Here is a 22549-nt window from a genome sequence, read left to right on the forward strand (position 1 = left end):
CCTTAATTTCATCTCTAAGATGTGGGATAGGTCAACAATTCCAGAAGGGTTGCTTTCTGCTTAGAACAGAAACAAAACAAGGTGAAATTAAAACTGGCATAAAATTAAAAATGTGTTTATGATGAAAATGCCTTTTCCGATGTAGTTCTATGTAGATCTCTACTTTGGATTATATCAAATTATCTGTACGGTTTAAAACAAAACGAATAGCAGGGCACATGGGTGGCTCAGTGGGTTAAGCCTCTGCCTTTCGCTCAGGTCATCATCTCAGGGTCCTGGGATCGAGCCCCGCATCGGGGGGGGGGGTCTCTGCTCAGCGGGGAGCCTGCTTCCCCCACTCTCTCTGCCTACTTGATCTCTGCCAAATAAATGAAATCTTAAAAAAACCTAAAACTGAATAGCTATAGAAGGGAGAGGAAAATGGAAATAGTGTTAGCATGCTATGTATTATGTATTAGCATTCTATATTCTATGTATCTTTTTAAGATACTCTCAACTCTTATAATCAATGACCTAACAGTACTCATCCGTGGCACAGGGGTGACACTGAGGCTGAGTCACACACCCAAGGTCACAAGGTTTGTAAGTCGCAAGGTAAACTTCAAATCCAAGCCTGAACCCAAACTGTTTTCCCCTTTAGACAATAGTCTCTGGAAGTTCGTGTGGAAAGGAAACAAACACCTATAGGTAAAGGTAAGTGATTTAATTTAATCCTCAAAACAACCTTGAGTATCATTTTATCAAGGAAACAGGCTAAAAGTTTCATCCTATGGAGTGGGTAATCACTATAATGTAATTAGACAAGAGTTCCTAAATACTAATCAAAAGACAGAAATTACCATCAGAGTAATCAGTAGCCCCAGATTTGCATCCATGTGATAAAAATACTTGCCTTTCCTTAAATCAGAGTAAACTTGAATGGGCAATCTGAATTATAATTGAGGTACAGAAGGGTGTTTTATCTAGAGAAAAACACAAGACCAGGTTTATTTCATACAATGTTATTCACACATTTTTCATTTTCTAATTTATACATAATATACAAAGTGAAGATAACATTATTTCATATGAACCAAGAAGAGCCAGGACTTAGACAAACTGGTCCAGAAACAATCCATATCAAAAGGAGACACTCAAGAGTAAAGTCTAAGTGGTTCTGCCCAATTAAAGTTTCTTTATTCTGAAATGTGAGGTTCTGATTTTAGCAAACTCCAAGCCAACTTACGGTGGAATCAGAGAGGTGGGCACCAAAATGGCAGACCATAAAATTTCTACAGTGATAGACGTTCTTCTAGAATAGGCCCCAAAGTATTGGGAAGTTTGGGGTGTCGACAATGGGATACATGGGAACATCAAAACCCTAAGAAGGTTCCATCTCCCAGCCATCCCCTAGGGCTTTCTAAATTTGCAGAGGTAACTGCCCATGCCAACAGAGGGTAGGAAAAAGGAAAACCAGGAATTCAACTATGCAAATCCAGGAAAGTCACTTACCAATCTCCAGCAAGAACAACTTGGGTATCAGCTCACAATCATGAGTTGATACTGGGAACAAATTTCAACACGGGGCCAAGACACTCTGAGGCTGGCAAAATAAAGTAGGATGGGGTGGGAGACAGCAGCTTTACATGTGGGGGGGAAGCACTGCCACTGTGACTGGGACACACTATGAACCAGTATGACTAGGAGAGGGGACAGTGACAAGTGGCTGGATTTAATGGACTCAACACGGAATGTTGGGTTAGAAAATTAGAATAACTCAACGTCAAATATGAAAAAGTATGCCTGGCACCCCAAACTTTATGCCATTATTTTTAGGCTCATGATATGAACAGCTAAGTGATAAAACCTTTATATTCAATATTGTGCTCAGAAGAATGCTTTTCTTCTGCAGACTTCTAATAAAAAATCCCTTACATGTTCAATCGAAGGAGATAGCATGGTTCATTAGTTTTCAGCACTGAACAGAAGCGGGTCAACATAAATGGTTTTATACAAAATACTGACTTCAACAAAATACAAAGCACTTTCTTTTATCTTTCAGAAACTGAATATACAAAGCAAGTTTTTTTTCCAAAATATTTTCATAGGCAAAGGATTAAAAACGATTTTAATTATACACATATGGTCACAATTTTGCCTTAAAAAGATTGTTGGGAAATGTACATAAGGCCGCTTGTAAATGTACATCATGTTACTGTTATGTCTTATGTCCAGAGAAAAAAATGTTATCATACAGATTTGCTCTTACTTGGGAATAGGCTATTCAAAAATACAGTACTCTTCTGTACAAAGAAAAAATCACATCACATTTAATAAGATGGAAAAAGCATTGGCCTCCATGGTAACCAAATATCTCAGTCCAATACTTTCTATTATGCATAATACCCTGACTTCTTGAAAGTGATCCAAATCCTAGTATGTCCATATTAACAGAGTCAACAACTATGTTATAAAAGAAAATGTTTCCCACGATAATAAAAAGAAAGCTGGTTCATACTTCTGAAACCATATAAAGATAAAAAATTTTTAAAAAATCACTCTCAATTTGGAGAAATAAATTTACATTATACAACACTATATGCCAGGTCAAAGAGGGCAGGGACATAAATGTACACTAAAATGCAAAGGTTTCCCAAAGAGATAAAACGAATTCCATTTACAGCATGAAGGTTTACAAATGTACACCTGTACAACCAAGGAAAGCATCACTACTAAATTAGCAAGGCTTTTATAATAAACATTGAAACAAGATTTGCTTTCAAAGTGTAAACTTACATCTATTACTACACACACAATGCATATATTTATAGGAAGCAAAAAAAGCTATCTGAATATGTAGTCATGCTTAAATGTTGAGCTATCAAATTCACTTTTCAGTGGCCCCTTTCACCTCTATCTGGTTCCTACCTTCTCAAAATCTACTATGAAAAAGCAAAATAAAGCTCAACACTTCCTCAACATGTCCTTGTAATTCTATAAGCAAAACAATATACAAATTTCCACTCTTTCTCAGATTGCAAACCAAACTGAAAAGTTAAAAAGGGACTTAACTTTTCAATTAGTTCATTTAACTGAATGGAAGTGTCACCATGATTTTGTTTTTTTCCTACCTCTTACAACAATTACATATGTGAGTATATACAATACATCTGTACATTGCCAGAGACGTTTTAGGGCAGTATTTGTATTAAAATCACATCCTGTAAATAATATAAGTTCTTTTCATCTCAAATCATTTAATTCTTATCTTACTTGCCGAGTTTTTATTTGCATGATAGTTTGTGAATTACCAAAATACAACTTAACTTTTTAAAAAATATTAATAATATTTATGCAGTTGATTGTTAATCGGTTATAAAAGGCCTCACACGAAGGACAAAAAAAAATTAAGGACTATATTTCTATATACATCTCTATAAACCTGTTGTGCTATGGGGTCCACAGACCTACCAGACTGCAAGCCAGTTTATTAAAAGAATACTGTACTTTTTCCTTTAAAAACTATTTTTGTGACTTTACAAGGTAAAAATTTACAAAATATGTGACAGCTTTTTTTTGATAGTTACATCATATACAGGCATTCTGTGCTTTGCCAGCAATCCAATCTGATAGGTCTCCACTCAGGGCTGAATATAATTTATAATTCACCACCCCCACCCCCCAAATATACACAAGAACCTTAAAAAATTTACAAATGGATGAATAAAGTCAATAAATAGTTTTGCTTTTAAAAAAAATTTTGAACATTCATAGTTGAGTTGTGTTTTGATAATTCACAAAAGAAACGTTCTTTTCACATGGTTACATCATCTTCTTTCTCTTTTCCCTTTACAGCATTCCATTTGGTGGTCCTCCAATAGGCCCTAGATCTGGGCTATTTTTCAAATAATATTTTTCCAACTTGGCCAGTATATGCTTCCCATATGTGTATTTGCGCAAAGTAGTAATGTGAGGTCGAATCTGAAAAACAAATAATCTGCTTAGTAAATCTTATTTTCTGGTTTCTTAAAAAAGCACTCCTAAATCTCAGTGATTTAGAAGAATAATCGGATTTTAATATTCAAATCCTTTAAAGAAAAGTTGTTTGCAAAGGCAGTTCATTCTAGTCAATCTCTCCAAACTTCTACTCTCACAATTGTTCAATGAATAAATAAACTGCTACTTCTACACTATTACAAATGCAAACAGCAGATGGGCCCCAAACACAGCAGGAAGGCTCACTAGTGAACTATTAAACTCTTAAAAAGTTGATGAAGAATTCTAGCTCAAGTCTGTTGGATAAAAATTCAATAGAAAATGGAGCAAAAGACATGAATAAGCAATCAGATATGTGATGGCTAATACATTGAAATTGTTCAAAATCTCACTAATAGTTTATAAAATGCAAATGAAAAGAATCATATCATTACTTTCTACCCAGACTGGCAAAAAAAATTTTTTTTTCTTAACTATTTTACGCATTTTATTTGAGAGAGAGAGGGAGAGAAAGAGCACAAGTCAGGGGAGGGGCAGAGGGAAAGGAGAAACAAGTTCCCCGCTAAGGAGGGAGCCCAGTGTGAGGCTCAATCCCAGGACCCTGGGATCATGGTCTGAGCTGAAGACAGATGCTTAACTGACTGAGCCACCCAGGTGCCCAGACTGGCAAAAATTTTTTAAGGAGGGGCGCCTGGGTAGCTCAGTGGGTTAAACCCTCTGTCTTCGGCTCAGGTCATGATCTCAGGGTCCTGGGTTCGGGCCCCACATCAGGCTCTCTGCTCCGCAGGGAGCCTGCTTCCTCTGCGTTCTCTGCCTGCCTCTCTGCCTACTTGTGATCTCTGTCAAATAAATAAATAAAATCTTAAAAAAAATTTTTTAAGAAACAGTAACTGGTATTGATGAGATCATGACGGCACAATCATTGTTCACAATCATTGCGAGATGTGCAAACGTGTACAGACTGAGAGCAACCTGGCAGTATCTATCAACACGTAACATGCTCATATACTTTGCATCAGCAATTCCACACCCAAGAATTCATCCTACAAAAACAGATGATTATGCAAAGACATTCATATACAGCACTGCTTATGACAGTTATAAAACTAGAAATAATCCAAATGTCATAAATACGGTGTTGCTTAAATAATGTAGTTAGTTCTTAAAAATAAGACTGAACAAGTATATATTTTTAAGCAGAAGTATTACTTTTTTAAAAAGGTAAAAAACTTACGATCTTATATTTCTCTTTATATGACAAGAGGTCCTAAGAAGTTATATGTCCCGTTTTTGTTTTTTTTTTTTTTGAAGATGTTATTAACTTATTTGAAAGAGAGAGAAAGCCAGGGCACGAGCAGGGAACCTGACGTGGGACTTGTCCCAGATCATGACCTGGGCTGAAGGCAGACATTTATTTGAACCAAGCCACCAGGCACCTGTTTCTTAAATGAACTGATTTAGAAAAAGATATGAGTATGTAGCATTTCGTCCAGATTCTTTTTAGCAGTTTTCCCATGGAAATCAAAGCATTTTAAAAGAATCATTATATTCTAGGGAGAAAATAGCTTGTTTTTAAAAAAAATCCAATCAAAATAAATTCTCTCTTTAGGAAAATGTATTAGGTTAGTGAGAAAACCTAATTAGATTTTAAAATTAATGTTCAATCCATGTATTACGGCAAACCAAATATATTTAAATAAGACAGGGATGGGCAATGCTAAAGACAGGTAAATAGATAAGAATGAATGCAATTTTATTGAGACCACTTTAGGAATTTAATGAAATGGTACACCATACCTACACCAACCTTTTCAAAGGTTATCCACTGATTTTCTGGGTTCCCCCCCCTCCAGTTTTAACAGAAGAGGAAATTAAAACCTAGGAAGCTAAAATAGTAGTCTGAGTCACACAAACGGAATCGTCTATTTTAAGTGCTATAAACTGTATTACCTTATGCATGATTATCTTTCTCTGAGCAGGTTCAGCCATATCAATCATCTTCTGAACCACATAATTGGCATACTGGTCCTTCATCATGGTGTATAAGGCACTGTGAGGACCATCATTCTGGCAGCAAACTTCGTCAATCAGTAAAGCTCTCTCGGCACGGGAGGCATGAGTAACACACTTTTCTACTACATTGCTAAAAATTAAGTATATACACAGAAAGTTATTTAAAAGATTTGTGTATTTGAGAGGAAGCAGGGGGTTGGGGAGGAGAGGCAGAAGGAGAGGAAGAAGTAGACTCCCCAGTGAGCAGAGAGCCTGACACAGAGCTGGATCCCAGGACCCCAGGATCATGACCTGAGCCAAAGGAAGATGCCTAGACTGAGCCACCCAGTCTTACTTTTTTCTTTGAAGATTTATTTATTTGAGAGCAGGAAGATGCACACGCCTGCAGGGGCAGGAGGGGCAGAAAGAGAGGGAGAAAGAAACCGAACTGGATTCCAGGTCAAAACAGAGACTAACTCCAGGCTCAATCTTGACGCTGAGATCACCACCTTAGCCAAAACCAAGAGGTGGAGGCTTAACTAACTGCACCACTTAGGCACCCTGTACTTTGTTACTTTTTTCCTTACAGCAAAATATCCTTGCTTTTGAAAGAATGTGCTCAACACATCCGAAGACGTAAGTCAAGATGGTTTCCTTTGTAATTCTCTTACCCTTTACTTTTAAAACAGAAATCAGGGGGCACCTGGGTGGCTCAGTGGGTTAAGCCGCTGCCTTCGGCTCAGGTCACGATCTCAGGGTCCTGGGATCGAGTCCCACATCGGGCTCTCTGCTCAGCGGCGAGCCTGCTTCCCTCTCTCTCTGTCTCTGCCTGCCTCTCTATCAACTTGTGGTCTCTCTCTGTCAAATAAATAAAAAAAATCTTAAAAAAAAAAATAAAACAGAAATCAGTATCATAGAAGAACCCATACTGGATACCCACAAGTTTAATTATATGCCTCTTAAAATAACGATTATAATTCAAAAAAGAGGAAACCAGGTCATCAGTAAGGTCTGAGATTTTCATTAACATGCACTAAGGAATCTGCACTTACAGGTTTGGGGAGACAAACCATTTTCTGAATACAGACTTTAAAAATGGAATATATGTGGGCAAACAAATTTGTCATGCAAGAATAAAAGCAACGTTCAGTATGTGCTTTCCCCCTCTCCTAAAATAAAGATTATTTTTTTTAAGTTTTTTTTTTTATTTTTAAAATTTTATTTAAATATTTATTTGTCAGAGAGAGAGCACAAGCAAGGGGAGCGGCAGGCAGAGGGAGAAGCAGGCCCCCTGCTGAACAAGGAACCTGATGCAGGACTCAATCCCAGGACACCCAAGACAAAGGCAGAAGCTTAACCCACTGAGCCACCCAGGTATCCCAAGAAAGATTATGTTCATTATAATGCTAGTCTGCATGTATTACTTTGCTTAGTAATAAAAGCCAAAGAATTAGAAGAACTGATCCTTGGAATCAGAAAGTATTGCAATACCTGGCAAATTTGTGTTGACTCAGGGCTAACACTTTTCCTCTGATTTCAGAAACAATTTTGCTTTTGTCTTCAGGTCGCCCGTGTTCCAGTACATGCTGAATAACATAATTGCCATACTGATCCTAAGTACAGATATTTAAAAATTACTTTCCTTAAGTCATTCTATGAGAATAATGATTATTCTTTAAAAAGATGTTAATTACTTTTTCTAAAAATTCAGCAGTATACAGTCAGGAGACTATACCAGGTTTTTTGTCTCACTATGTGTTTCTACATTTAGCAATACATTATACTTGCCTATGTTTTGAACCATTTTCAAAAACACAAACATTTAAGACTATTAGGGAGTTGATACCTGCACCAACTGCTCTGTGTGTTGGTGGAGTTCTTCTAAGATAGGTAAGGTCTGCTCTGCAGTACAATGCTCTAGGATGCGCTGGATCACTCTGCAGCCATAAGGATGAGTTGAAAGTACAAACACCTTAAAACAATCAGAAGAAACACATTTTCATTATCTGACATTCTTGGAAAGTTCTATGAGGTAGACAGGTTCCTGAGGACATGCAGAATTCATTTAATATAGAACGGTGGGGAGTCACCTTTAATATGACCATCAACCTGTCCGTAAAGACCGGAAAGCGGGGTGCTCAGTTTAGGAGCTAACAGATACTCTCTTTTCTCTCTTTTTTAAAAGATTTTATTTATTTGTTGGAGAGACAGAAAGCGAGCACAAGCAGAGGAAGCAGCAGGTAGAGGGAGGATCAGGCTCCCTGCTGAGCAAGGAGCCTGATGCTGCTCGATCCCAGGATCCTGGGATCATGACCCCAGATGAAGGCAGACCCTTAACCGACTGAGCCACCCAGGCCCCCCCGCCTTTTTTAAGGGTTTTATTTATTTATTTGAGAGAGAGAGAGAATAAGAGGGACAGGGAGAAAGCATCTGAAGTAGACTCCACACTGAGCATAGGCCAACGTGGGGCTCAATCCCACAACGAGATCATGACCTGAGCTGAAACTAAGAGTAGGATGCTTAACTGACAGCCACCCAGGCACCTCAGGAGCTAATAGACATTTTGAACAAAAGGTACCAAACCAGAAGATAAAGGGCATGTAATAAGGAAAACAGACTGCAGGCCGAGGGTAGTCATGATATAACTAGCAGCTATTTATTTATTAGTTATATATTTATTATTTATGTATTAGTTACTTATTGGTATTTATTTTCTGTGTCTTACTAAAGGATCTGAGTCTTCCTTCCTTTCCTTCTCCCTAAAAATTTGGAAAACACTGTTGGGTTTATAATTCAAAGAGCTGGAATCCTAAGTAATATTATTAAACTCCTATTTCTATAGTTTTCAGCTTCAAAAAAAATGAAGCTATCTAAGTGGTACACTCTATGAAAGAGGCAGAAATCACTGTACATTTACTGTTTCGTCTCGTATGTTTGTAATCTTGTGACTTACGAGAAATATGTTAACACTCAAATTCTAAAAGAATGCCCTAACTAATTAGTAGGCAAAAATCAATCTTACTTGTCCTTTGAAAGCATCAATGATGAACTGTAGTGACTGTGGCTGAACACATTCAATACATTTTTGCACAACATGGTTTCCATTCTGATCTTTCACACATTTGAGTACATGACCATCTAGCTCCTTTACCATTTCACTCTGCAAAAGGAAGATGACATTTAAAAAATTACCTCATCAGGCAAGATATCAGGATTAAAAATACAGAGTACAAAAGTATACTCAAAATTTCTTCGCAATTTTTTAGATATCAAAGTTTAAAATCCGCCCCTGTCCAAGTCATTGATGATGAGATCAAAACATTTTATAGGATTATAAAGTAAATGACACTTCCTGAAAAATAAGCTAGTGATGCTAAATCTGCCATATTTAAACAATTCTCTTTACCGTATACACCTTCTACATCATCCTTCTCAGCTAACAGTATATATAATTCAGAATTCTATACTTTTTCTCTACTTAGCAACCCCCTTCCCTCAAAAAATAGTTTAATTTTTTAAAAAAAAATTATTACTTATTTAGAGTACATGCAAGTGGGGGGAGGGGCAGATGGAGAGGGAGCGATGTGGAGCTTGATCTCACAACCCTGAGATCATGACCTGAGTGAAATCAAGAATTGGACACATTTAACTGACTGAGCCACCTAGGTGTCTCTTTGGAAATGAATTCTAGGGAAATTTTAGATTTTTTAAATTTAACTGGCAAAAATAACTTTTCATTTGTTTCTTTGCTTACCAGTACGGTTAAGCCTATTTACAGTAAGGTTTATTTACTAACTACATTTTCTTCCAGCTAGTGATCCTCATTTTTAAAAATAAAATTATAAGCATTTATTAAATAAACATCTTAATCCTTAGAGAAAAGCATAGGCAGCCACATGATAATCAGTATCCCTTACTAGTGCAACAGGAAATAGTACTGTGAAGAAATGGAGTACAAACAGTATATGAAGGTATCAACATTAAAGTCTCTCTCACCCAAAGAACTACTGACATAATTCTACAGGAATTCTGTTAAGCTAAGATATAACACAGATGTTTAGCTATAAACTAACAAAATAAAATATTCTAAAGTCTCCAAAGAATACCATTATTAACAGGTGCACATAAGGCTTATTCTCACTGATTTATATTTTCAAATATTAAAGAGATTTAAGATATCTTTATTACGAAGTATAATCGACATACAATGTTATATTAGTTTCAGGTGTGCAACATAGTGATTCAACAATTATACACTCTACACACTGCTTACCACAAAAGGTACAGTCACCATGAAAGAGTACATTACTGTTTATATTCCCTACACTGTATTTTTCATTTCCATGACTTTTTAAAATTTTTGACTTAATTTTTTTTTTTTTTTAAAGATTTTACTTATCCATTCGACAGACAGAGATCACAAGTAGGCAGAGAAGCAGGCAGAGAGAGAGGAGGAAGCAGGCCCCCCGCCGAGCAGAGAGCCCCAGGCGGGGCTCGATCCCAGCACCCCGGGACCGCGACCCGAGCTGAAGGCAGAGGCCTTAACTCACTGAGCCACACAGGCGCCCCTGACTTTTTAATTTTTTAACTGAAAGTTTATACCTCTTAATCCCCTTCACCTATTGCCTCCCCAACTTGCCACCCACCACCACTCTGGGAACCAAGAGTCTATTCCCTGTATTTAAGAGTTTGTTGTTTGTTCTGTTTACCAGATTCCATGTTATAAGTGAAATCAAAGGTATCTGTCCTTCCTCTGATTTATTTCACTTAGTATAATGCCTTCTAGACCCATTCATGTTATTTCAAGTGGCAAGATCTCATTCTTTTTAAAGATGTGATTTATCCACTTGAGAGAGAGAGAGATCATGAGCAAGGGGGAAGGGTAGAGGGAGAAGCAGATTTCCCAGAGTAGGGAGCCAGATTCAAGACTCGATCCCAGGACCCTGAGATCATGATCCAAGCTGAAAGCAGACACTTAACCAACTGAGCCACCCAGGTGCCCAAGATCTCATTCTTTAAAGTATCTAAATGAACTTGAGACTTATGGTAGAGCAGTTATGTAAGCATCTACAATAATCAAAATTTGTCAATCTTTTCCATTGTGACATATCTTCAATTACTCTAGAACTCAGGATTTCCTCCACGGAAGTAATACTATTTTCTCACAAATTTTTACACATACACACACATATTCATGTATGTGTTATTACTGTTTTTAATTCTGGAATTTACTTTATTATACAATAATGTACGTGGGAGGAGAATCAAATGTGATCTCTTCCCAAATTTAATAATTACCAATACCCTTTAAGAAATAATTATTTCCTTTACTCTAAGTTTACTGTATTACATAAACTAGTTTTATACACACACACATATATATTTTATATAATGGTATCTATTTGGGGTTACGAATTCCATTTCTAAAGTTTGTTTAATCTCCTACAAGTACCACACTAGTGATAATGCTGCACAATTTAAAAATCTAGCAGATCAGTATATCCTCATCCTCTTAATACTCCTGTCTATTCTGATCAGTTAGTTAATTCCCATGAGCACATGATGGGAATTCACATTAATCTTTTTTAAATTTAAAATAAAATTTTAATAGACTTTTTCATCAAGAATACAGTATATTCCCATTTAATTTATATGTGTTCTCTTCCCTCTTTACCTTAAAAACTGTGAATCTTGTTAATAAAATTCTTAGGGTACTTTTCCTACTGAATTTTTAAAGAACTTTTTAAATGAAATTTTTAAGAACTTTATTAAATTTTTAAAGAACTTTATTTATGTAATTTTTAACTGGCATATAGGAATGCAACTGGTTTTAAATTTTTTTTTTTATTCTTGTGCTCACTTCTGAAGCATATATACTAAAACAGGAATGGTACAGAGATTAGCATGGCGCCTGTATACAGATGACACACAAATCTGTGAAGTGCTCCACAGTTGTATGTTAACTGGAATTAAAGTAAAACTTAAAAAAATAAAGAGCACTCTACTCAACGAAACATTTTTTTATTCTTATGATAGAACTAAGTACAATCCAAGTACACTTCGGAAATAGTGAACAGCACTCCTGGTACTACAGAAAATCAAATAAGCAAGTATAGCAGTATTCTGCTTACCACACAGGAGGACTCAAGTATCTTCACTTAAAAGATGAAAGATGAAGCAAATGAAGGACAGATCAAAGATCTACTGGATAACAATAACGTACTGTCTGAGACAGATTTTAAGTGTTTTATTCTAATTGTGGAAATATTTAACTTTCACTCCAAGATTATAAAGTAAGAATTTAAAAACCAAATAAAATACAAAAATTTTGTCTTAACTTACAATTACCTGCTGGTCAGATGAAATAGACTCTAATGCTTTCTGAATAACACGACAGCCATACATCTGCAAGGCTAAAGGCAGAACATGACCCCGGATACGAGTAGCAAGGGCTAATTTTTGATCCAAACTCCCAAACTGATGGAAAAGAAATTAATGTTAATAAAATAAACCATAATTTCATTTCACTAAACCCGAAAAACCCACTGTTTGCAGCCTATTCATTCTATTTTTAAAATATCACATTTAGGAATCAGGTAGGAAGGAGGATTTGAGTAAAAGAAATTAATGGCGCCTGGGTGGCTCAGTGGGTTAAGCCTCTGCCTTTGGCTCAGGTCGTATCTCAGGGTCCAGGATCGAGTCCCGCATCGGGCTCTCCGCTCAGCAGGGAGCCTGCTCCCCCCACACAACCCCCCGCCTGCCTCTCTGCCTACTTGTGATTTCTCTCTCTCTGTCAAATAAATAAAATCTTAAAAAAAAAGAAAAGAAAAGAAAAATTAAGATAAACCCAGAGCGACTGAATTAACTGTATTACTTTTTTGGGGGGTTAAGTCTCACTATCTATAATTTCCTTGTTACTAATACATTAACCACCTGTTATTCTTTTAAACATCTTTAGTCTTCACTTTAAACAAACAAAATCTTTAATTTCTGAGTCATACATTCAAACCAGATAATTCTCAACTATATTCTGATGTTAACTGTGCAAGCTTCTTTTCATGTGCTGCTCACTGGCTATTTGTGTATCTTCTACAGAGAAATGTCTATTCAAGTCCTCTTAAAGATTTTTAAAGTAATCTCTATACCCAACATAGGACTGGAACCCACAACCCTGAGATGAAGACTTGCACGTTCCACTGACTAAGCCAGCCAGGAACCCTCTCCTGTACATTTTTTTTTAATTGGGTTGTCTTTCTGTTGAGTTTTAGGAGTTCTTTATATATTCTAGATATAAAATCTTTTATCAGATATAGCATTTGCAAATATTTTCTCCCAAGCTTATATATGTATGAGTTCTATATAGATGTGTGTGTGTGCACGCATGCACGCGCGTGCATGTAATGAGCTTTATATATATAAAATATATATTATTTTTTGAAGATTTTACCTATTTCAGAGAAGGAGAGAGCAAGCGCATGAGTGGGCAGAAGGGCAGAGGGAGAAGCATACTTCCTACTGAGCAGGGAGTCCAATGTGGGCTTGATTCCAGGACCCTGAGACCATAACCCAAGCCAAAAAAGGACCCTCAACCAAATGAGCCACCCAGGATGCCCCCCAAGTGCACATATTTTTATATAAAAATGACTCTTACCCAACTTCCTGGACCTTTCTAAGCATTAAAAACATACAGTTGGATAGATATACAAACACGTATGTGTGCTTACCTCAAAAAATTTCTGTATAACATAGTTTCCAAAAACATCTGTCATTAATTGATAGGCTGCTTGTAGAATTTCATTAAATACCATCTGTCGCTCAGCTGGAGTAGCTCTCTCTAGTTTTTGTTGAATGAATCTATGTAGAAAAAATTTTACAAGCCATGACAACACACTGGAAACAGCTTCTGTAAAAATCTGACTTGAGTATTATTACACATCCCTACATATATACACATAAATTTATTTCCAGAAATAGTACTAACGCATTTAGTACTGTGAACAGCCAATTTAAAGCAAAAAAGACAAAAGCATTTCTTTATACCACCTTGATTATTTTTTTCCCCTTGTAACAGCTTAATTTGAAGTAACTACTAGTTAGGTAAAAAGTCTGGACATAAAAAAGTTTAACACTTAAGTTAGTCCTGGTTGCATTATAATCAATGAAGAAAAATTATATTTTATTGGTCCTTCACATATTTTTTCATAATATTACTAAATAATATCTAGGCTTAGAGCATAATAAAAGCAGCTCTTTTTTTCTTTTTAAAAAGATTTTATTTATTTACTTGATAAAGAGAGAGAGTGAGAGAAGGAACACAAGCAGGGGGAGTGGGAGAGGGAGAAGAAGGCTTCCCGCTGAGCAAGGAGCCCAATGCAGGGCTGGATCCCATGATCCTGGGATTATGACCTGAGCCAAAGACAGACACTCAATGACAGCCACCCAGGCGCCCCAATAAAAGAAGCTCTTACAATAAAATCTACCCACTGTGAGTGATACAAGGTTGATGTGCTACTCTTAAGGAATTTTCAACCATAGGGAGGTAAAATAAAACTATAAAAGGAAAACACAATTCAAATTTAATAAATGTGTTACAAGTGAAATGTCTCAACTCATATCACATCAAATACAAATCTATAAAGGAGCACAAACATTTAACTTTTTATTTATTTATTTTTTAGACAAAGTCTGCATCAGGGACAAGTACTTAAGTCCAGAGATGTACTTCAGAACATTATTTTAAAAGGAAAATTAAAGTGAGTCAAAGTAATAAAAATAATCCAATAAAAAAGCACTGCTATATATTCACTATAAAAATAATCTCATTATAGAAAACTGGGAAACCATAAATAATTTTTAAAAACCTGTATTTTTATCATTTGTCCTAATATCAAAGAAAAAAAATCCTTATGGGGTATTTATTTTTTAAAAACTTCCAACTTTCACGCATATTAAATGACCCCAGTCAAGAAAAATTTATGCTCTTACAAGGCAGTAATTTTCAAAGCAAAAATACAGTGCAGAGTATCATAAATGATAATCACCTACCTAGAACCATGCTGGTCTTGAGAAAACTCAACTATGTGTCCAATCAAGTCTCTAAGTTGAAGGTTTGGGAAACGGTTGTTCCTGAAATCTTCCAATAATCTACTTCGGCCAGAAGGCATAATATCAGACCTATTATACCGAAGTCGAGAAGGAGGAAAGAGCTGGCTGCTGGAGCTGAACAGACTGGAAGTGCTTGAAGCACTTCGGTATTTTGCTTCTGCTCCAGGTGCTGCAGAGATATATCGACCACTACCATTTGTCAGGCCTCCTACAACAAAGCAGCTGTGGTCAGCAAATATTTTTGACAAGGCCATTCCTCAAATAAGAGTTACTTAACTAAAAAGTCCATCAAAAAATATTCATTCCACTAACCATTAATTCCTATATGTTATAACAGGAAATTAAAATTCAAAGAGAAATCTCACACATTTTAATTTAATGTGTGTGTGGCTACAGGATCTGGGGGGAAAGACTAGAAAACATAAGACAAATAAACCTGTATTTGTTTTTGACAGTTTAATTTAAATAATAATTTTAACATCTAATGTCATACACAAAACTTTTATTTGTTCTTGGAAGCTTAGTTTAAAACACAATTATAGCAACTAATATCATACATACTAGTATCAATACCAGAACACTGAAACCACCAACAAAATTTCCAGTATTAACAAGGTTACAATAGCTAGCAAACTCAGATTTTAAGCCACTGAAACAGAGTTGGGTTGAAATTTACCTGCAGTGTTAATGGAACACTGAGGGCTAAACTCTTTTTCTGGACTAGTATATAAAAAGATTCATTAAGTCATATATACCTCTATGTGAAGAAAATCTTTCTTTTTTTTTTTTTAAAGTAAACTCTACGCATAAGGTGGGGCTTGAAGTCACAACCTTGAGATCAAGAGCTGCATGCTCTACTGACTGAGCCAGCCAGGAGCCCCCAAAAACCATTTCTTAAAGAAGTTAACACAGTGATTATTTTTTGAAGTTAAAAAAAAAAAAACAAAAAACTCACAGTATTAAATAATCATAAATCCAAATTACATCTTATTCTAAAATATTTTTAAAATTTTAAAGGAATACTCTCCATAAAATACTATTATTTTACCAACAAGAAATAGCAATAAACATTTATTTTTCCTAGAACTTTAATCTTGATCATTTGAAACAAATTAAAAAACCTCTTTAACTAATATTCCATTCCAAACAAGAAAATTAAAGGAAGGGCAGTCAATAGAAACAAACAAAAAAGAAAATTGTTATTACAAATAACCATTTAAAAGTACTTGACAGTGTCCTTTTAAAAAAGAAAAATGTACAGAAAACCATAAAGTGCAGATTTAGTAGCTCAAACAAAATTTACCATTAGCTTTATGCTACTGTATACCATCTCAATGTAGAGTAGTGCTAAGTATACAATCCAGACCACAAGCCAGAGATGATACCAAGGACACACTGTCAGTGTGAAGTTGCAAAGTTACAGAGAGGCATTTAAAGGCAAAAAGAGTTATAGGGACAAGGAGTAGTAAGAGAGTTACAATCCTGGAGAGTGAATTGTGTTAGCACATTTCCTCTTTTACTTTTAGTCCCCATTGTTCTAGCTTTTTTTTGGTTGAATTTCCCACCATCCAAATTATACATATTATAATTTATATGACTTTCCAGTCCCCTTTCCAATGTTAAGTGCTACAAAGTTACGTTCACCTACCTACATGCTAGATACCTGGCACCTAGAACAATGTCTGACACACAATGGGTACACAATGATATTCGTGAGTATTTTATGTAACATAAACTGCCCAAGGTCCAGTTCTGTACTGTCTTTCTTCAAAGTGTATAATTTAACAAACCATTTTATACAGCAAAGCCACTAACATCAAATTCTCACATTCATTCAAGGTCTATATAACTATCTCAGTGTTGATACATAAAAAAATCTAAAAACTGAAAGAATTCAGTGTTTTTATACTGTATTGATTTCCTCAACACTCTTTTCTTAGGGGCGAGGGGCAGAGGAGTCGGGAGAGAAAGAGAGAAAGAGAGAAAGAGAATCTTAGGTGGGCTCCAGGTCCAGTGCAAAGACCAACAAGGGGCTTAATCCTACCACCCTGAGATTGTGACCTCAGCTGACCGATTTCCTCAATACTCTTAACCCTCTAGCTCCCATTATTTCTATTTATAAAGTTCCATGAAGATACAGTGCCATGAACTGTTCACTAGCCCATTCGAATTTCTAACAATTCTTTTTGTAGGGTAGGGGTGCTCTGCTTATCATTTTAATCTGTTTTTACAAAGAACAACTACAATGTCCCATCCAAAGCTACTTTGATGATGTCAATTTACATTAAAATATCCTGCTAGAGTACATTCTCTAAAATCTCAGCTTAATTTTCAAGTCATAATTCTGAACCGATTTCCAACACACATTTCCTAGTAGAATCCTAATTTAATTATTCACTTCTCCTATTACCTCTATACATTGCTTATCATTACCTCAAACATAAGGCCCAATCCTACATCTTTTTGCCCTTAAGGAACTGAAGATTTTCAACACCAAATTCAAAATACATACCTACTCCCATGATACCCCCACGATACATTACCACAGGAATAATGACTGCCAATATTATTTGGTATGTCTAATATCTAACAGAAATTTCTCCCATGTCTAGATATTCTTTGATTATATTCTATCAGCTCCCTAACACCAAACACCTAATATACTCTTTGCCAACTTAAAAGGTCTAACAATGCTAAATTGCCTTGAATTTTAAAAAACCTCAGAATTTCAGTCCTAGAAGTCTTAATTAGTATTTCCATTTGCAAAATTGAAAAAAAATTCTCTCAGGACAGGAAACCTTTCTTTCTTTACAAACGGAATAATCATTTAAAACCCAATTGATAATATACATTAAAAACATTAAAGCTAGTTATCTAAACAATAAAAGCGTGCCATCCAAAACCGATTATGGGATCGAAGGACATTTTACAAAACTGGCCTATATTCTTCAAAAATGCCAAGTCATAAAAGACTAAGTGCAAGACTGAAGAAGAATAAAGAGCCATGACAAGTGAGTGCTGTATGTGAGCCCCTAATCAATCTCCTTTCCAATCCTTACTCTCTCCCCTCCCCCCAGCAAAGTTTGAATAAGTTGGTTGATCTGATTATGATATTGTATCATTGTTAATTTCCTGACTTTGATAATTGTTGTTACATAAAAGAATGTCCTTATTTTTAGAAAACATATACTGAAATATTTATGGGTAAAGGACAATGTATCTGCAACATCCTTTCCAAAGTATCAAGAAAAAAACTGGATGTGAGGGGAAAGGATTATGCAGAGAGGAGAGAGGAAAAGAATGATGAAGTTAATGTGGTAAAATAACATTTGGAAAATCTGGGTAAAGGTTAGACTGGAATGTTTTTGTATCAGTGTTACAACTTTCCTGAAAGTCTAAAATTATTCCAAAATTAATTAAGACAAACACACAAACAGGCTATCTATATTCATACCATTGCTAGTGGTAGTCTACAAGCAGGTATGTTTCTGCATCAAATGTGTTAAAGAGTTAATAGTCCTTCAATTCATCACTGACATCCCCCCTTATCATTTACCACTTCTTAATCACTACTTGGATAAGAATGTTATTAGACATGGAGATCTGTACTATAATTTCACAGATGAAGTCACTAGGGTGACATGCAGCTAGTCAGCCAGGACTCTTGGCTAGAGCTTATGAAACAGTGTGCTGCCCCTTACATGCTATTTACGTTAAGAATTTTTCAAGTTCATTCACTACAACTGAGTAAGGCAAACACCACACAATTATCCTAGTAGAAATAATATGATTTTATAAGTTTTCATTAATTTCCTTAAGAAGTCTGTTGTTTTAGAATCCTGCCTATTATTAATAAAAAATATAAATTATAAAATACTAAGAAAAATAAAGAAGAAAAACAATGTAACAACTGAAACCACCACAAAGTAAATAAACCTGACTACTCTTTTCATGATTTTCTACCTCCTGAGGACCTGGAACGACAGATCCTCACCCTATCAGACCTGTGTATTCTTTTAAAAATACAGATTTATGAGCCTTACCCAAGACCCTACTCTCCATGGGTATTTTTATTAAAAAAAATCAAATCTGAGGGGCTCCTGAGTGGTTCAGTGGGTTAAGCGTCTGCCTTTGGCTCAGGTCATGACCTCGGAGTCCTGAAATCAAGCCCCGCATCAGGCTCTCTGCTCAGCAGGGAGCCTGCTTCCCCTTCTCTCTCTGCCTGCCTCTCTGCCTACTTGTGATCTCTGTCAAATAAATAAAATCTTGGAAAATAAAACAAAATTTTGAAAAAATCAAATCTGAACGTTATTCTGATAGAAGAGTTTGGAGGCTAATGAATTATAATTTGAGATAATTCAAGGTTTCATTTTATACCAGGTTGTCAACCCCTATTTCAAATAAAAATGGTAATCCTAGGAAAAGGGTACAACTATATATAAGCTACTAGACAGTGCCTGTTTCCGAAGACAAGGCTCTAGAAAGCTCAAGAAATCATAAGCTGAGGGGCACCTGGGTGGCTCAGTGGGTTAAAGCCTCTGCCTTCGGCTCAGGTCATGATCCCAGAGTCCTGGGATCGAGCCCCGCATCGGGCTCTCTGCTCAGTGGGGAGCCTGCTTCCTCCTTTCTCTCTCTGCCTACTATGATCTCTGTCAAATAAATAAATAAATAAAATCTTTAAAAAAAAAAAAGAAATCATAAGCTGATAACCAAAAATGACCAGTTAAATGGAGCAGGCAACAATCAATGATACAATCTAAAACAATCTAAATTTAGATACAATCTAAATCAATCTAAAACAAGGACAGTCTATTCTACTTCATGACATTAACTTTAGTTACTTCAACCCCATCAACAGGTCAGCTTAGTACTTTCAGTTCATTGCTTCTCGCCCTACTTTATGACATTAACTTTAGTTACTTCAACCCCATAAACAGGTCAGCTTAGTACTTTCAGTTCAATATTTTTTCTATGATCACTTTAAAAGAAGTATATGGAACATTTAGAGCAGATGATAACAGCCATGGATAATTTGACTTGTTATGTTTATATGCATATGTTATACTTTAGTAGGAAAAATGACTTCAGAGCAGTGCTTCTCCATATGCACATGAATTACGTTGGGATGTTGGTTACACATTCCTAACTTTAAAAATTTCTTGAAGGACACACTGGTCAGAACTCTGTCCTAAGTTGTGCCATCATTTTAAATAGGGTTTATTATGTCTTCAACATAATCAGTTTCTTTACCTACTTTAGAAAGTCCATTTAATAGCTTAATATTCCTAACTGATACCATGCCCTCGCTAGACCCTGAGGGTCCATGAGGGTCCTTTTAAAAAGGCAGGAACCATTTACTGAGCACTCTTTCTTGGACAGAGAATGTGAACTTTGCATAAAATGCTATATGGTCTTGAAATCGTGCCTCCCCGAGTTTGTTTTGTTTTAAGCCACTCAGCTGGGGTAATCTGCCCTACCAGCCCTGGGAAACATGCCCTCATTTTGGTACTCAGAGTGAAGTGCTACTATAAAAAGCGCTAACAATGAAGTGACTGGGGTTGGGAAGAATTTGGGGGTGCTTAACAAAAAGGCTAAGCTGCCTTGAAAGGTACGGCAGAAATGTGGATATTAAAGACAATTCTGGTGAGGACTCAGATGTGATGAGCACCTATCAAAAGCTACTACCGTCTTCAAGAACACGTTTGTCATGAACGTTGGTAGAAATATGAATGCTAAAGATGCTGCAAGTGAGGTCTCGCGAAAATGAAAAACATATCACAGGAAACAGGGAAAACACATTGAAACGTGTTGTTGGGTAGAAAACAGAACTGGCATGGATATTTAGCTAAGATTTCCAAGCAACATGTTAAAAGTGTGCTCTGGTTTCTCCGAGTTGCCTATGGTAAAGTAAGAGAAAGAGGTAATTTGAAGGAACTGTTAAGCCAAAGAAAACCAGCATTTGATGATACGGAAAAAAAATCTTAGGTTACGAGATAGAATGCTGACAGCAGAGAGCCAATGGGTGTGGCTGGACAATCTCCTGACATTAATGGCAGACCAACAATGTTTTAAAAAATTTTCTATGAACAAAAATACTCGAAAGGATTAGAGATTGGACAAAATGAAGAACGACTCGGAGCACAGAGCCCCAGATGCAGAGGCTAGAGAGGTGGGGCAGCAGTAGATCTAGAGGACAGAGCATCTAAGCCACAGACGATTCTTCTCTGGCCTTGTAACAAATAGGATTTGTCCTGCTGGCTTTCAGACTTGCTTGCTTCATTCCTTCCAATTTCTCCCTTTTGCAATAGGACTGTCCATCCTATGCCTGTCCTACTATAGTATTTTAGAAGCAGGTAACTCGTTTTGTAGGTTTCATAGGTCCACAGATAGAGAAGAATTTAGTCCCAGGATGGACCATATTCAGTGTCTCATCTGACAGAGAAGATGAAATCTGGACTTAGTTCTGAGTTATTTAGATGAGATTTTAGACTCTTAAGTTGATGGGAGGATGGGTTCCGACTCCTGGGGTTGCTGGTTTTGGGTGAGTATGTTCTGCACGTGGGCAAAACATGAACTGGGGAAGCCAGAGGACAGCCTATACAGGGTTGAACTGAGTCTCCCAAAAGTTGTTTAATTCTTAACTCCTGGTTTCTGTGAATTTGATTTTATTTGGAAATAGGGTCTTTACAGATATAACCAAGTTAAAGTGAGGTCATACTGGATTAGGTTGGACCTCTACCCAATGTCTGGTCCTCTTAAGAGGAGGAACATTTAGGACAGAGACACACGGAGATGTCACATGATGAGGCAGGCAGAGATGAGAGTGATGTAGCTAATAAGCCACAGGATGCCAAGGTTTGCCAGCAACTACCAGAAGCTAGGAAAAGGCAAGAACTGCCCTCTCTGGTCTTCAAAAAGACATGGCCCTGCCTTGATTTGATTTCTACCCTTGAGCAGTATGAGCCAATACATTTGTGTTTTAAGCCACTCAGTTGCAGTTTGTTACAGCAGCCCTAGAAAACTAATACATATGCTATCTTCTTAACAACCCTATGGGACAAGGAAATAATCTCCATTTTACTTGTGACACAATAGGCTTGAAGACACTAAATACCTTATTCAAGGATGCATAAATAATAATTAGAGTGAGGGTTTGCTTTTTTTTAACCATTATGTCTTAGTAATTCACTTAAAGCATTCTGCTATACCTCATGAAGAACATTAAACGCCGTATTATGTTCTTAAATCTGGGATATGCTTCAAGTTCAAGTTACATGGGGAATAAATCACATAAAATTTCTCCAATCATTATTAACTATATACTTGCCAAATAAAGACAGAAAAATGTTACTGGAAAAAGACTAAGGCTTCAGTGAGTTTAAAAACCAATGTGGTTTTTTAAAAGATTTTATTTACTTGTTTTTTTAGGGAGCAAGCAAGCAAGTAGGAAGGAGGGGCAGTGGGAGAGGGAGAGAAT

The 22549-nt window shown here is 36.3% G+C and overlaps 1 protein-coding gene and 1 non-coding gene across 7 annotated transcripts in view; one reads left to right on the top strand and one right to left on the bottom strand.

The window, feature by feature from the left end:
- Nucleotides 1–688: 688 nt before the first annotated feature.
- Nucleotides 689–22549, bottom strand: part of PUM2 (pumilio RNA binding family member 2) — a 103741-nt gene continuing 81880 nt past the window's right edge. For 4 of the 6 annotated variants that reach the window (XM_045978854.1, XM_045978856.1, XM_045978852.1 and 1 more), the window contains 8 exons: nucleotides 15013–15280; nucleotides 13692–13821; nucleotides 12310–12444; nucleotides 8990–9127; nucleotides 7814–7939; nucleotides 7459–7580; nucleotides 5926–6118; nucleotides 689–3960 (listed from right to left, as the gene is read on the bottom strand). In XM_045978854.1, the coding sequence (XP_045834810.1) occupies nucleotides 3829–3960; nucleotides 5926–6118; nucleotides 7459–7580; nucleotides 7814–7939; nucleotides 8990–9127; nucleotides 12310–12444; nucleotides 13692–13821; nucleotides 15013–15280 (1244 nt within the window). In that variant the 3' untranslated portion in view covers nucleotides 689–3828. The remainder of the gene's footprint in view (nucleotides 3961–5925; nucleotides 6119–7458; nucleotides 7581–7813; nucleotides 7940–8989; nucleotides 9128–12309; nucleotides 12445–13691; nucleotides 13822–15012; nucleotides 15281–22549) is intronic. The other 2 variants (XM_045978857.1, XM_045978855.1) reach the window with 1 other exon arrangement.
- Nucleotides 11820–11923, top strand: LOC123926263. The gene has a single exon (XR_006815196.1). It is a non-coding gene; the product is annotated as a U6 spliceosomal RNA (small nuclear RNA).

Source organism: Meles meles, chromosome 15 (assembly GCF_922984935.1).
Source record: "Meles meles chromosome 15, mMelMel3.1 paternal haplotype, whole genome shotgun sequence".
NCBI classification, from domain to species: domain Eukaryota; kingdom Metazoa; phylum Chordata; class Mammalia; order Carnivora; family Mustelidae; genus Meles; species Meles meles.